Below are 16899 nucleotides of genomic sequence, written 5' to 3'. Positions count from 1 at the left end.
CGCCATCTGAATTTTCCAAAGAGAATAATTGGTCCCATCTAACTGCCGAGCATCTGGAAATGTAGGAAGAGTGGGAATACGTACAGGCTTGTCAGACTCTTGAAAGAAACTGGACATAGGGGATACGCGAAGATCCGGAGTAGAATCCTTTGTTTCATCAGCCATAACTGAAACCAGGGAATGGACAGCAACAAGGGGCTGAAGAGAACGGGGCTGGTGAAAAGATCAAGGTCTAGAACAGGGCTGCCGACAGGCAGCAAAAAAAAATATATAGGGAGGGGAGAAGAGAGCTCTGTAGTCAGTGGGAAGGAGAGTTGCTGACGAGGACAAACTTCTTCAACTTCATCAATATAGAAGTTCCCAGATCAGAGAGTATTCTGGTGCTCTGATACCATATTAAAATGGCAGCGGAAGATGCAAACAAACTGAAATTATAGAGCCATACAGAGAACACTAGAGATAACAAAATGTGCCACAACTGATCTGCTGTAAATCAGCCCTTAAACCAGGGCAGCAACTGAAATACAAGATATCTTGAATAAGATAAGAAAACAGGAGCTGCAGGAGAGGCTGAACTGAAGCAGAGAAAAAGGGGGGGGCACAAGAAAGCTGAAGCCTGAGAGCACGGAGGCAGGAGAAGCCTGAAACGAAGAGGCAGGGGCCTGGAGTGAAGAGGCTAGAGGAGCCTGAACTGAGGAGGCAAGAGCCTAGAGAAGAGGAGGCTAAAGGAGCCTGGGTGAAGAGGCAGGAACCTTGGAACAAGGGAACTGTAGAGGCCTGGAGCGAGGAGGCAAGAGCCCTGAAGAGGCAAGATCTGCTGCGGGAGTGTGGGCAGCCAACTGAGCAGCTGAGAGGGGGCTCTGAGGGGATGGTCAGGAGCAGGCTGAGTGCTGGAGCCTTGAGGAGCTGCAAGAAGTGATAGAGGAAGTGAAGGGAAGGAGTCCCTTTTATAGGGCAGGCCAGGGGGGAGTCGGCCAGATTGCCTGGACCGACCAGCCTGGTCGGTCAGGCCAACTGGGCCGACCAGCTGGTCGGCCAGCCTACCCCCTCTGGCCCCCCTTGCTGCGTGGGAGCTGGTCGGCCAGCCACTCCTGGAGATGCTTATTCTCAACAGGCCTTTGTAAACATATCTACTATGTTGTCCTCTGTGGGAAGGTAGGACAACTGTATGTCTCTTGTTGACAACCGCTCTCGAACATAATGATAGTGAACTTCAATGTGCTTGGTACGCGCATGAAACATTGGATTACGCGCAGTGGCCAAAGCACTCTGGCTATCAGTGTAGACCATAGTGGAGGATGTCTGGCGAATACCAAGATCTATAAGTAGCTGTCGAAGCCAAACACACTCTACTGTAGCGGTGAAGGTTGCCCTGTAGTCAGCCTCACAGCTGGATGTGGCAACTGTTGGTTGCTTCTTGCTGAGCCAAGAGATACATGAACTGCCAAGCAAAAAACAATTGCCGGTATGTGACACTCTGGTGTCGGAACAACCTGCCCAGTCACTATCCGTGTAAGCACGCATGGTAAGTGAACCTTGATCACCATAGAAGAGGGCTAAATCCTGAGTGCCTCTGAGATATCTGAAGACTCTTCACTGCCTGCCAATGCTGTGAACTGAGCATGTGCATGAACCTGCTGCGCTGGGATACTGCATACTGTAAGTCAGGTCTAGTGTGGCATAAGTAAATGAGACATCCAACAGCCTGCTGGTAAAGAGTGATATCACATGGTGGGCTCCCATCATGAGCTGAAAATTTGAAGCCAAGGTCCACTGGAGTAGAGATTGCTTGCAATCCTCAAACTGAAAACGATCAAGGAGCTGTCCAATATACTTGGACTGTGACATCATGATACCCCCCTCAACATGAGCAAACTGAATGCCCAAATAATAGTGCAGTTGTCCCATCTCTGACATTTCAAAAGCTTGCTGCAAATCAGCCTTGAAAGCTGCAATATGCTGAGTATTAGGGCCCGTGATCAGCATGTCATCCACATATAAAATAGCACTAAAAAATCAGATCCACTCCCACGGACATAAAGAGTGGACTCTGTGGGGCTATTCTGAAAACCAAGGGATAGTAAGTGTGCATGAATTTTAGCATACCATGCACGGGGTGCCTACTTCAAACCATAAAGGGCTTTTCTCAGCCGGCATACCTTGTTTTCGGAGCCAACAACCTCAAAGCCAGGAGGTTGTGTCACATCAACGTCTTCTTGCAGATCCCCATGAAGAAAGGCGGTCTTGATGTCAAGCTGGTGCACTTGCCAATGGTGATGGGCTGCAATGGCAACGATACATCTAATAGTAGTAATCCTGGAAGTGGGAGCAAAGGTCTCCTCAAAGTCAATGACTTGTTGTTAGGTATACCCTTTTGCAACAAGACGGGCTTTGTGTAGATCTATGCTGCCATCAGATTTCCTTTTTAATTTGTAGACCCACCGGGTACCAATGGCATGCTTGCCGGGAGGGAGATCTACTAATTCCCATGTGTCATTTTTGGCAATAGATTGTAGCTCAGCTCTCATTGCATCCATCCACTCTTTGCTGTCAAAATCATCTTTATGGCACAAAGGCTCTTCATTGCAAGCTGTAGCAAGGAGTGCAAACTCAAGAAAGTGACCATGCATCTGTCTATTCCTGATCTTGTCCAGGCAGCAAGAGGTTGATCTCGTTTGCTGTCCCTCAATGTTCAAGAAGCCATCTGGGAACTTGCCTTTGCTGTCTATTGACAGCTCTTTCTTCAATCACTGCATCATGAATAGTGGGATCATTTTGTGCTGGAAGAGGAACCTGCAAATCAGCATGGGGTGCTGGCTGATCATTGCTTGTTGGAGGGCCTGCAAGAGCCGCATGTTGCTGGTCAAAATCCCCCTCTGAAGGAAGCAGAGGTAACCAAGAGTCAAAGGCATCAAACATGTCAACTTATGGCTTAGCTTTGCAATCCACCAGAGGAGAAGCCGAATCTTCAGCAAAGATTACATCTCTACTGACAATAATCTTCCCAGTATTTGGTTGGTACAACCGATACCCTCTGTTCTCCTGTCTGTAACCAATAAATATGCATTTGATTGCCTTATCATCAAGCTTATGTCTCAGCTGAGATGGTACATGAACATATGCAAGAGACCCAAAAACTCTCATGTGTGAAAGTGAAAGCTTCCTGCCTTTCCATGCTTCATAAGGTGTAACAGTCCTCAATGCCCTTGTAGGTGATCTATTCAGCACATAGTTGGCACACATCAAAGCATCAAGCCAAAATTTGTTGGGCAAGGACTTGGCCTTAAGCATGCATCTGGCCATCTCCATAGTGGACCTGTTCTTTCTTTCAGGAACAGGATTATGCTGAGGAGTGTAAGGAGTAGGGCATGAGTGAACAATGCCCCATGAAGCCAAAATGCATCAAACTCCTTTGACATATACTCTCCCCCCTATCTGTGTTGAGGGTGACAAGCTTGCATCCTGATTCATTCTCAACCATATTCAGCCACCTCTGAAAGCATGAGAACACTTCAGATTTGGCTTTTAAAGTATATACCCAGCAATATCTTGTGAAGTCATCAATTAGAGTCATGAAATATTTGTACCCTCCAATGGCATTTGTCCTCATTGGGCCACAGACATCACTGTGCACTGGCTGCAATTTCCTTTGTGAGAATTTTGGACAATCCTTTTGAAAAGGAAACCGATGCATCTTACCCAAAAGACAATCCTCACACACATGTTTGGAAACTGTGTGAGTTTGAGGTACATCATTTGCCATGCCCTGTGAATGTAACTTGGCAAGAGCTCTATAATTGAGATGACCCATTCTCTCATGCCAAAGATGAGTTTCAGCAAGCTGTGAATCTGAAATAGCAAATGCTTCAATAGAAAGTGCAGCTGAGTGATGATCAAGGTGATAAAGCCCCTTTTCCAAAGTGCCAATGAGAACTATGGCATTGTCATCACGAAGATCATATAGTAAGCATCTATATCCATCAAATATCACTCTGAAACCTGAAGTGGCAATTGCTGAAATTGAAATCAAGTTGACTTCAATTCCAGGCACAAAAAGAACATTTGTCAAAGTGACAGGATGGCTTGAAATGGATGTGAGCTGCACATCTCCAATCCCTTTTACAGCATAGGAAGCATTATTAGCACATGTGACAGTCCCCCCTCGAGGTGCATTAGCTAAGGAATGAAACAACTATCTGCAAGAAGAGACGTGCTTGGAAGCACCACTCTCAAAATACCAAGACTCAGCATCATTAGCAGTGAAGAATGCATCACCTTTGGAGCGATCAAAAGAGCAATGGACAACCCATGCCCAATGATCCTCGAGAGCATGTGCATGTGAGGCATCTGCTGGCTCATGGGATTCAATTGCATGTGAGGCATTGACTGTCAATCCTGCTTTCTTTTTCTCCGAAGCAATGCCCTTCTTGCATTCTGAAATTTCATGCCTTGGCTTGCGACAATAGTTGCATCTTTTCTTCTTTGACTTATCTGCTGTATTTTGAGATGCATTGGAGGAATTGCCACTCTTAGGCGCATATTTAGGCTTGCCCATAGGCTTGGAAGCCTTGCGTTTTCCTGTGTGCTGTAAAGCAAATGCATGATCCGGGATAGTAGCTTGCCTATTAGCACGACTTTGCTCTTCCTGCAAAAGCAAAGTGACTAACTGATCAAAGGAGTAGTGGTCTAGATTACCCATGGCCACTAATCGAAGGGTTGTAGCAAACCCTTGATATGTATTTGGCAGCCCATTCAACGTGGTACTGACAAGCTGAGAATTTGGCACCACCTCATCAATGTTGGCAAGTTGTTCCATGAGGTCCTTGACCTTTGTCAAGTATGCATCCATACAGTCACCTTCATTCATGCTGACTTCCTGCAACTGCCTTCTTAAATATGCAACACGTGCCTCATTGCGAATCTGATAAAGAGAAGCCAATTTGTCCCAAGCATCCTTTGCTGTCTTGCATGACCGGATGTGTGGAATGATGATTCTCTTGCATGATAAAGCAATACAGAAATGTGCATTTGCATCTCTTGCATCCCATCTTGTTGGTTCTTGAGTTGGAGGAGCAGCAACGAAAAGCATCAAGAGAAGTACCCTCTGCAGAGGGACCAGCAGTAGGGGCAGCCACTGTAGCATTGGCTGGCCTCAGATCAACCCCAGAAACAATGTTCCAAAAATGCCTTGCAACAAGAATATGTTTCATGAGATAAGACCACATCAGATAGTTGGTGCCATCCAACTTATCACCTTCACGAAGAAGCCAAATAAATCATGATTGTTGCCAGCCATTTCAAATGGGACGAGTCAAAAAGCACTGACAAAGTGACCCAAAAGATAGCCTCAAGGCTTGCAACAACAAAAAATAGGACTTGCTGTCCAAATCTGGGAAAGCCCCAAAATAAGCTGTAATTTGCAAATGTGATCAAATGGCCTACAATTTCTTGCCAAATTCACTACAAATCTGAAAGTATTGTGCAATCTACCTGCAATAGACCCAGAAGCCCCAATTTGTAGAGCAAAACTGAGCCAAAAATGGGGCAAATTCAAGAAAAGCCCCAAATTGTCTGCAAATCTGCAATCTACCTGCAAAATCATAGCCCGAATGCAAAAGCGCAATGTCTGCTCCCAAAATCGAAGCCAAACAATGGCTGAATTAACAGCTGAGCCTGCAAGTACAAAACAGTATGGACGAAACTATACTGTCGCATTGTATGGACCGTACGGACAGCTTTCTGACGTGTTGTACGGAACTGTACGGACAAAAAAATTGGTTTTTTTTTAGACAGCTTACACACCGTACGGAAATCCATACTGACTGCACGGAATCGTACGGACAGCAAGTCGCGTCGGAGCTGTGCGGGATGTCCGGTAGCTGAGCTTGACGATGGAGCTAAAGTGTGGGAGCTGAAGCTGGAAGCAAGAAGCTAGGAGTAGGGAGCAAGTTCGAGAAGGAAGTGCTCTGATACCACTGTAGGCTCACAGAAGCAAAAGGATGCACAAGAGTGGAGCAAGAAGTGGAAGCCATCACATCAACTAGTAGAATGAAAATGAAAGTACAAAGTACTATTAAAGAGAACCCTAGGACCTAGTGTCCTAATGGTACCACTAGTACTAGGTGTCATAAGACACTAAAAGTACTAGGTGGCCTAAGTGCCAATAACTAAAGCTACATGGCACATACTAGGGCCCAGAGGGCATCAATATGCCCGAGAGAAGATGGCTACAAGGGCTGCAAGGGAAGGAGGCAAAATGAAGAAGAGATAAGGTGGCTACAGAAGGAAAGAGGCTGAACTGAGGCGGCTGCAAGAGGGAAAAGAGCTTGAGCGGAATTAGGGTTAGGGCAAGAATGACGAATTAGGGTTAGGGCAGCTATGGAAGGTGGCCCTAATACCATGTTAGAAACATGGTGAAAGGAGAGAGAGAGAGAGAGAGAGAGAAGGTTAGGGTGTGAGGAAATGATGCACAAATGAAGACATAATGAAAAGGCTCTCATTCATTCATCAAGTATGACAAGACAAGTGAAGTACAAGCCTTATGTAGGCTACTCACACACACTCTAGCACCTAGTGCATATGGGATAAGTCCCATGATGACACGTGGCACTCACACAAGACTCACTCACACAGACTAGTACTTCATACTAACACATCACATCACCACACTCTTTGGCTATGATATCTCCAACAGAGATAGTGTTCACTGGGCCAGGTTTCACGATGACCCATGTAGCTACAACACGACTCACACAAGGGCAGGGTGTTCTGGGCCGACTAGAGAGGCAGTGCTTCCACGCACACTTCCAAGACCCTCCGACTAAGGGTTGGCTTTTTGACACCCAAGTGAGACTGACTGCCATGTATGGAGGAAGAGATTTGAGAAGCTACGGATGACTGTGGGATCTAGGATGATTCGGAGTAAGCCCTCGATCCCTCATCGGATTATACAGGTAGAGTTCTCCATGACCTCTCCAGGTTGATGCCATCTTTCAGACAAACATTCCTCCACAAAGTCTGGGCCTTACCCCAGTGGAGATTTTTGAGGCTAGCATTGGAGTCTTCTAGGCGATTGGCAGAGAGTGGTGTTGATACAGCATGGTACACAGAGGTATCCACATGGTTTGGTAGTCACGGCATTCAGATGGAAAAACTTCCCCCCTTTCAGTAGAGCATGGATGCACCACCCAAGATGATCCCGCGAGATGAGATCAACAGTATCATACAATTGGACCTCCTCCAGCTTCATACGTCTAAGGCTTGGGGGGGAGAGGAGTCCCCACCCAGATACAGTTCTACCAGGACCACTTCCTAGGGTCTCGGAGTATGGTCTCGTCATCAAACCTTAGTATCTCGAGGATAGGAGAGTCTCACATGCACTAAGGATCGCCATCGGACAGTTGTGAGTCTCCTCAAATCAGGTGAGGATTGAGGCGGGGAGAGCTACATGCATACCCAGAGAGTAGAGGATCTGTAGACTATGCCCGATGGGGGAGGTCGAGACAGAGTAGCACTTTCTATGTGTCTGCCCAGTCTACTATGAGATCCGAGGGCGATATCACTGCCTCTTTCACAAGGGGCATGACTTTGGTCCGCTTACGCGGCTGATCCATTTTCCCGACCAGGTTTTTGTTGGGCTCTATCTAATTGAGAGAGATACAATGATGACCAGAGAGCAGTAGGAGGCGATGCCACAGGTCACCGAGATCGACCAAGCACAAACACGTGTTACAGACTTCTCTGCATCTGCGTCAGCGACCGGGGAGGCTTAGAGAGAGGAGCTTGACGAGATGAGAGCATCATGGATTAGCAGTGAGAGTCACCGCCACCATGCTACCAGACGAGAGGCACACACTCCACATGCGGCACAATGAGTGACCAAAGCACGCACAATCGAGGTCCAATCTATTTCAGCCCTCCTCAGAGACAAGGCATCACCCTTGACGTAGTCCATCGGATACAGAGATCGAGGAGACAACGCCCTCTGCCACCTCAAGAGACAGCTCGACATACAAATATACGAGAGCTCCTCAGAGAGAGGAGCTTGACGAGATGAGAGCATCATGGATTAGCAGTGAGAGTCACCGCCACCATGCTACCAGACGAGAGGCACACACTCCACATGCGGCACAATGAGTGACCAAAGCACGCACAATCGAGGTCCAATCTATTTCAGCCCTCCTCAGAGACAAGGCATCACCCTTGACGTAGTCCATCGGATACAGAGATCGAGGAGACAACGCCCTCTGCCACCTCAAGAGACAGCTCGACATACAAATATACGAGAGCTCCTCACATCCACCAAGGTATCTGGATATATGGAGCCTGTGTGTGTACTAGGAGCATCAGCTCTGAGCACCTGCTACTATTTTGCTATTTTGCTTGCTAGTTTAGCACTTTAGCTTTCACCAAGGGCCTTAGTGAGCCCTTTGCTTCAGCCCATAGCGGCTTGTATGAGTTACTTTTGGTTTTGTACTTTGTCTCATCGGCCCGAGAGGCCTCCTGCAGACATTAATACATCTCTCTCTCTCTCTCTCTCTCTCTCTCCATGCGTCTCGAACTTGGGGGGGGGACCAAGAGTTCCCCACCAAGATCCAATTCTATCACGACCACTTCTTGAGAGTATCGGAGGATGGACTCGTCATCAAACCCCAGTACCTCGAAGACAGAGGAGTCCCATCCCATCAACTGAGGATTGAGGTAGGAAGAGCTCAGGCATACCCTGCAAGAGGTGAATGCGCCCTAGGATGCTGAGGTAGACCGAGCAAATCGACATGTCACAGACTTCTATGCATTTGAGTCAGCTCCAGGACATAGGGGTGGAGGACCTAGTTGACATGATGACAGTGTGGATCAATGGGGAGAGAGAACGCGACACTGCCGAGCGAAGGACGCAAAGACCACACACGACACGGAGACCGACCAAAGAGCACACACGATCGAGGTTCAATCTATCTCAGCTCTCCTCAGAAGAGAACGCCAGAGACGAGGCGTCACTCTTGACATAGCCCATCGAATACAGAGGTTGAGGAGAACGCGTCCTCAACCACAATGAGAGACAGCTCGACAAGCGCAGATCCGGGATATCTTTGTAGCCCACCATGGTGCTAGGTTTCAGCTTTTGAGTTTCAGTTTTCAGTTTCCAGTTTTCTGTGAGCTCTTTATCTTAGCATAGTACTCAGCAAGGGTCCTAGTGCGCCCTTAGCTTCAGCCCACTGAGGCTTGTATGAGTTCCTATTCTTGGTATACTTTGTCCCATAGGCCTGCAAGGCCTCCCGAGGACGCTAATATATCTTTCTTTATTTCTCTCTCTATCTCTCTTCCCTTTCCATCTCTCTCTCTCTCTCCCCCCTAGCCTTTCTCCTTCCTTCTCCCCCTCATCCTCTCAGCCGCCATGCCAATCATGAGGAGAGCTCCCCCCGCACCCACTTGTGTTCAGATCCACTTTGACCGTGCTCTTGACCAGGTATACATGAGCCACCTGGCCTCGGAGCTTCCAGTCTTACTTGGAGATGGGATGGACCTCGTCCATGCCTCAGATACCCTTGTCTCAGTGATACAGGAGGCTGCCACCAAATCCTTTCCCACGACTCGAGCTACATGTCCCAGACAAGAAGATGCCCCAAAACCTCTGGTTTGATGATGAAAGCAGGGAGATGAGAGCCCCTTTACATGTGAGAGAGCACTGGGACACTTGACTTCACCAGAGGCATAGCGGATCTCATGCCAAGTGACATGGCGTAAGAGGCGGGCTTTCCTCATACACAAGATGGATGAGGTGATCGGATCCTTTCGCCGGGGGGGATCCTACTACGGGCTGGTGGCTCTTATCAAAGGGGAAGCCACCCATCCCCATCACGGATCCAGATGTTTGGCACACATATGCATGCTCTCTCTATGATGTCCCAGGTCAAACACCACCTGATATATCCTCTATGCCCAGACCCACTACGTGCCACCTATTTACTGCACAGAATGTATGGGCTGCCCTTCTCCTGCTTCATAACCGGAGATCACCACCATGAGGGACTACGCACTAAGCACTTTGCACATGGGCAAGAGTCTTGACCTCTTCATGGAATAGAATCTGACTCCTTAGCACAATCAGGAATGTACCTCGATATTAGCGCAACTGTTCAATCATGCTGTATGCCATGGCTTCCCGGCTACCTAGAGCACTACCACCATAGTACTGATACACAAGGCAAGTGATCCCATGCATACAAGGAATTACTGTACTCTCATGATTGGCCACACTCTGGCTAAGATATATGGGTCGATACTAGAGAGGGAGATCAACAGCCACACAGAGGGTCACGCGCAGCGGGCTCTTGGGCAGGCAGGTTTTTTGAGAGAGCACGCCACCTTGGACCACCTCTTCACCTTGAGCTATCATTGAGGAGGCGAAGTCGAGGCAGCAAAAAATCTACACTTGCTTTGTAGACTTAAGTACGTCATTTGAGGTGTGAGGGAGAAAGAGAGAGATAGGCTAGGGAGTGAAGAAGTGATTGAGTTATCATTGAGGAGGCGAAGTCACGGCAGCAGAAAATCTACATTTGCTTTGTAGACTTTAGTACGTCATTTGAAGTGTGAGGGAGAGAGAGAGATAGGCTAGGGAGTGAAGAAGTGATACTCAATGAAGACATAATGAAGACTTTCATTCATTCATCAAGTATGACAAGATAAGTGAAGTACAAGCCTTATATAGGATACTCACTCACACACTAGCACTTAGTGCATATGGGATAAGTCCCATGATGACACATGCCACTCACATGACTCACACATAGACTAGTACTAGATCACCTAGTACTACACCAACACACTCTTTGGCTATGATATCTCCAACACCCCCCTTCAGAGCAAAGAGTGTGAGACCCAACACGCAAAGAGTAAACCGATCCCCCCTCCACCGCAATACTACAAAGAGCAAGTCCAACTATCAAACACCTCCCGTGTGATAGTGACTTCTCAGTCAGCTTGCGACCGGCAAGGGCAAACCATCACTCGTCAACCCCCCTTACTTTGAAATGGGTGGTCAATACCATCAACCAAAGTACAAGACAATACATTCATTTTTGGGGGACAACCCAGGGTAGAGTACCTCTTATTGACTCCAAATACATTCAATTTAGAGGGACAACTTAAGGCTGAGAACCTTTATTTAACTCAACACAAACACACATCGCATAGGGGCATAGGGGCCTAGAAAGCCCAACCTTGGTCAAATGGATCCTCGTCGTCAAGAGAGAGGCCTAGTGGTGCTCCAAATGTGAACCCGAATCAAAAAGCATTAGGTAGATGCCCCGAAAAGCAGAAATAAACCACGAGGTGAGCACTTGTGGGCGTGATAACTACCCCAAGGTGCTGCAGTAGGTCCGAAATATGCAAGCCGGCTCAGCAGGACAGCTTCAAATTGATGTAGCAGGTCACCAAGCTGAAAAACGGCTATTGTGGGTGTGCTGGAGTGCTGGAAATAGCTCGAAAATGCCTTCAAATGACTCGAAATGCTGCAGAGAAAGCTGTCAAGTGGCCGACTACACAGCAGCAGCAATAGAGAGCTGTTCTTGGCATTCAAAACGAAACAGTTCTGTTGAAGGCGGCTATGCAGCAGCAGTGCAGAAGCGAGTCGAAATTGCCTTCAAAGGCCTCGAAGTGCTGCCAAAAACGCTCGCAAGGTGGTCGGCTCTGCTGCAGCAGCCTAGGAACCCTAGGTTCGGCAATGAAGAGCTTCAAAATGGCTTCAGGGAACCACACCTGCATGTGCTTGTAGACCAGGGTACCGACTCTAGATAAAAGGCACCTAGAGCACTCGAAATAGCCCAGGAATGACACTATTGGAGGCGGTTATGGAGGCAGCAAGCTATAGAGAAGGAAGCAGCTAGAGACGGAAATGAGCAGGCTGCATAGGAGAGGCGGCTGAGCAGAGTTAGGGTTTAGGGTTTGTTGGAGAAGATGATGACCTGGCAGGGCGGGCTAGGGCTCTGATACCATGTTAGAAACATGGTGTGAGGGAGAGAGAGAGAGAGGCTAGGGAGTGAAGAAGTGATACTCAAATGAAGACATAATGAAGACTTTCATTCATTCATCAAGTATGACAAGATAAGTGAAGTACAAGCCTTATATAGGCTACTCACTCACACACTAGCACCTAGTGCATATGGGATAAGTCCCACGATGACACGTGGCACTCACACATGACTCACACATAGACTAGTACTAGATCACCTAGTACTACACACCAACACTTCACACCAACACACTCTTTGGCTATGATATCTCCAACAACTGTCCCACGCTCTCGCTTGATCACGAGGTTACAAGAGTTGCAGCTCCCATAGATCATGATTTGGGGGGTGATGAGTCTATATGAGTCCATCAGATGGAGAGTACGTGCCCCAGGTGGTCTGTCGGATTGGGTTGAGAGCACTATCTGAGTGAAGCAAGGATGCCCCCTCTCACTTGATTCTCTTCGGGCTCTATATTGATGAGATTACATCCTTTGTAGATCGTCTAGGTGAAGAGGGTTCACTTATGGCTGACCTGATGGTGCAAATACTGATGTACGCATATGACATAGTCCTCATATCATCCTCAGCAAAGCCATTGCGGAAACATTTAGAGGCCCTGGAGATGTTCTGCATAGAGAGACTTGACAATTAACCTTGAAAAGACCAAGGTTATGATCTTCAACACCTCGCGAGCAATGTCACGTCGCCATAGCTTCACATACCGAGATGAGCCAACGGAGATAGTGCACTCTTACACATATCTGGGGATATTGTTCACTGGGCTAGGCTTCACGATGACCCATGCAGCTACAGCAGGACTCACAGAAGGGGGGGTGCTCTGGCCTGACTAGAGAGGCAGTGCTTCCAGGCACACTTCCAAGAAAGGGTTGGCCTTTTGACACCCTAGTGAGACCAGCCGCCATGTATGCAGCAACCTTTTGGAAAAGTAACATTTTAGTGACATAGTGGAAGAGATTTGAGAGGCTATAGGTGACCATGGGATTTAGGATGATTCGAAGTAAGGCCTCGGTCCCCCATCAAATTATACAAGCAGAGTTCGCCATGACCCTCTCCAGGTTGATGCCATCGTTCAAACCGTGACACTCCTCCACAGAGTCTGGGCCTTACCCCAATGGAGATTATCGAGACTAGCATTGGAGTCTTCCAAGCGACTGGCAGAGAACAGTGTTGATATAGCATGGTATGCACAGGTATCCACATGGTTTGGTAACCAGGGCATTCAAATGGACACACTCACCCCCTTTCAGTATAGCATGGATGCACCACCCGAGATGATCCCACGAGATGAGATCAACTGTATAATATGGTTGGACCTCCTCCAGCTTCATACGTCTCAGGCTTGGGGAGGAGAGGAGCTCCCCACCAAGATCCAGTTCTACCATGACTCACAGTATGGTTTCGTCATCAAACCTCAAGAATAGGAGAGTCTCACATGCACTGAGGATCGCCATCGGACAGATGCAAGTCTCGTCACATCAGCTGAGGATTGAGGCAGGGAGAGCTGCAGGCATACCAAGAGAGCAAAGGATCTGTAGACTATGCCCAATGGGGGAAGTCGAGACAGAGGAGCACTTTCTATGTGTCTGCCCAGTCTACTATGAGATCCAAGGGCGACCAGGGCACCTAGATATATGGACCCTGTGCATGTACTAGGAGCATGAGCACCTGATACTATTTTGTCATTTTGCTACTCTGCTATTATGTTCACTAGCTTATCACTTTAGCTTTCAGCAAGGGCCTTAGTGCACCCTTCGCTTCAGCCCATAGCGGCTTGTATGAGTTACTTTTGGTTTTGTACTTTGTCTCATAGGCCCACAAGGCCTCCTGAAGACGTTAGTACATCTTTCTTTCTTTCTAATCTGCCCCTACCCCTTTTCTACAATGTTTATGCTACCTACTATCCTCATTGCTTCTCTTGGGGCCTAGCAATCACAAGTAATACTCCCCCCCCTCCCCCAATACATATGTTAGTCTTCTTAATTGAAGAAGGCTTGACTGAGTTTCACTAAAAGGGCTATGCTGAGGCTATGAAGCTATCGATGGCCTAGGCATGGCTGAGACTCTACTATAGAGGCTATAGCTGATATTTCCCCATGAAAGGGAGGATCCTGAAGAGCCTCTGGTATGGTTAAGCAGCATAAAAGGCACCTCTGGTATGGTTAAGCAGCATAAAAGGCACAAGAGCCTTCCCATCTGTATGCTGTGCTCCTACCAACTAACGATTGTGCGATGGTCGGCCAGCCATGGTGCGCGCAAAATGACATCTACTGGGCCTCGATGGGTGACAATGAAGGTTCACTTCTCTGCCATCCCACTAATGCGAAGCTCCACTTCTCGCACTGCCACTATGGTACGAATCAGTGGCTGCGTACTCCCAAATGCACTGAGGAGTTGGATTACCATGGCCGACTTTTCAGTTGGAATCCAAAGCTTTGTGGCGACAAACTCGCCTAGTAAATCCTTCAAACAGCCACGATAGTGACCTTTTTTCCTGCTACTTGTTCAAACCACATGCGAGCTTCCCAAACTAGTTCTCTTGAAAGATCTCCCTTCTGCTGAATTTCTGCCAACAGTGAGAATGCTGAGATAGCTGCTGAGGTTGGGGCATATCTTGATGAAGGGAGTTCTCGATGCAAATGAAGCCAATGCTGCTTGCAGTGGTTTGTCTTGATACTGATTTTGCATTCGGGCATTTCCTACAAGCTACATATCTTGTGGTTGGGCATCTTACAAAAATTGTCAATCCTAGAGGAGATTGACCACAACTTGTTCTAAAAGTCGTGGGTCCTTTAACGAATAACTGTTTTGGTTGAGATTTTTTCACTGATCAATTTCTGCTTTGCACATAGCAGAGTTTTGGAACATCTTGGAGGTTCTACTTAATTTGGCACTATATAAGAAAGCGATAAATTTTGCATTTGATTGAGCTTAATTTTTGTTCCAAAAAAAACACAGAATTTGAGGACATCTATATATTCTATTATTGTATTCACTTCTTGGGTTCATAAATTTCTTAGACATCCTTGGTAGGGAGATGCCCTCATTTTCTCTAAATCCTACCTATGTGTGTGCCTTATGTACAAAATTTCAGTTTAATTTCAATTTGGGCATTTGTAGTCTGGATAACTTCGTTGGAATTCAAACTGTGCACGCTTTAGGTTGTCAACCGGGCTTCTTCAACTTTGTATTTGTCGAAAGGGGCATCAAACTCAGAAAGAAAGCCATACTAGATTGCCTCGTGGTACCATTCTCGTCAAGGTCTCTATATGATTTTTCACGTGCAGTTTCTTGCAAGAGGAAAGGAGGGTGCAACATCCTGACTGAAGTCCTCAGAAATCGTCAATTGCAGGCTTTGAAAGAGCTAATCTATCGCCATCCCTGAATGCAAACCATTTACAGTCATTTGCACTCACATAGATCCCTAAAGGCTGCAAAGATGACATACCTGGCGGTGAGCAAGGCTAAGGTGTGAAAGGACGAGACGAGATGCGAGGCCATGGCCTGGTCGAGGTAAGTCCACAAGCTGGAGAGGGGCCCTGAGCTACAAATACAACCGACCAAAGTGTGCCCCAACTCAAGACTGGGAATCGACAAACCAGCATCCTGGAGGCACTTTGCGACATCCACAGCCCACAGAAGGGGGGAATCACTGCGATCAAGAGCGTCTTTGGTAATCTCAACGACCTTCTTCATGGGTGGGCTAAGCTCTCCATCCATGGCCGTAGACCTGCTCAGTAACTCAGTCAAAGTTTTACATCTTCATTTGTTTCCTCCGAAGAATCCCCCCTACCGTTTCCCCGAGCCATTCCCAACACCATCAAGGTCGCTCCCCGAAACTGGTGGACCAAACAATGGGCCAGTAGCCACGTGGCAACGACCATCTCTCCCCACTTCCCTCGATGGCCGGAAAGGGCCTCGTGTCGCCCTTTTCGGTCAGATTCCGTCTCCTGACCTCCAACCGGTTGTCGAAATCGTCCCAGCTTCCTCCCCAAAAAGGACTCCCCTTGACCCTTCCCTTCTTAGTCCTTTCCAAAATACCTTGATTGGTGGTGTTGTAGAAACTCTTAACATGTCCATTTCAAGATTACATTAAACACCTTCCGCACGCTCTTTCCTCGAAAAAATCCCCTCAAGTAATGGCCATAGGGAAGACTTCTTTAATAATGGCGGCAAGCCAGCCCTTCCCCGACAAGTTCCTTCCCAAAAGACCTTGACCAACGACTTTAAATAGTAAAAGACTTTGACTAAATATGTTTTCCCCAATAGGATCCTTCCGACAAGACTTTGAACAATGGTGTAGCTGTAAGCGGTGTTGACTGCTACAAAGCCCATCTTGTTGCCCCACCTTCACACATTACTTGTGTCATTGCTATTGCAACCCATAGGCATTGGGAACTGCGTCAACTACGCATTAAGACTACCTTTCTTTGTTGGGACTTTGTCGAGGAGATATATGTCAGTCAACCTCCTAGATTTGAGGTTAAGGTATGTCAGATACATAAGGCCTTACATGAATTGAAGCAAGCACCTTGGGCATGGTATGCAAAGATTCATACATTTTTGCTTTGCCTTTGGTTTTCAGAAGAGTCCCATAAAGACGACACTCTATGTCCAAAAGTGAGTAGATTCACTCATTCGCATTCTTTATGTGGAGGGCATGCTTTTGATTCGGCCATTAACTCAGCAAACTGCAACCCTTAAGACTGATTTGTAGCAATCATTTGAGATGAGAGACATGGGTCAGTTGCATTGCTATCTTGGCATACAATTTGCTCACTTTGAGGGGGATTATAATTAGCGAATCTAAGTATATTGGAAAGCTTTTGCATTGCTTTTAGTTTGATGATTGTAAGCCTAGTTTCTAAAC

General features: G+C 47.2%; 1 protein-coding gene across 1 annotated transcript in view; it reads right to left on the bottom strand.

Annotated features, from left to right (window-relative positions):
• Nucleotides 1-16040, bottom strand: part of LOC147900703 (mediator of RNA polymerase II transcription subunit 33A-like) — a 118284-nt gene extending 102244 nt beyond the window's left edge. Inside the window, exon 1 of the mRNA XM_087375445.1 lies at nt 15478-16040. Coding sequence (XP_087231571.1) covers nt 15478-15749 — 272 coding nt within the window. The 5' untranslated portion in view covers nt 15750-16040. The remainder of the gene's footprint in view (nt 1-15477) is intronic.
• Nucleotides 16041-16899: the final 859 nt, after the last annotated feature.

The sequence above is a fragment of the Dipteris shenzhenensis genome, chromosome 6, assembly GCF_047967505.1.
Source record: "Dipteris shenzhenensis isolate YYH24624 ecotype China chromosome 6, Dip_SZ_1.0, whole genome shotgun sequence".
In the NCBI taxonomy this organism is placed as follows: Eukaryota; Viridiplantae; Streptophyta; class Polypodiopsida; order Gleicheniales; family Dipteridaceae; genus Dipteris; species Dipteris shenzhenensis.
Note: the sequence above shows the minus strand (reverse complement) of the source record. Positions and strands in the feature narration are given on the sequence as shown.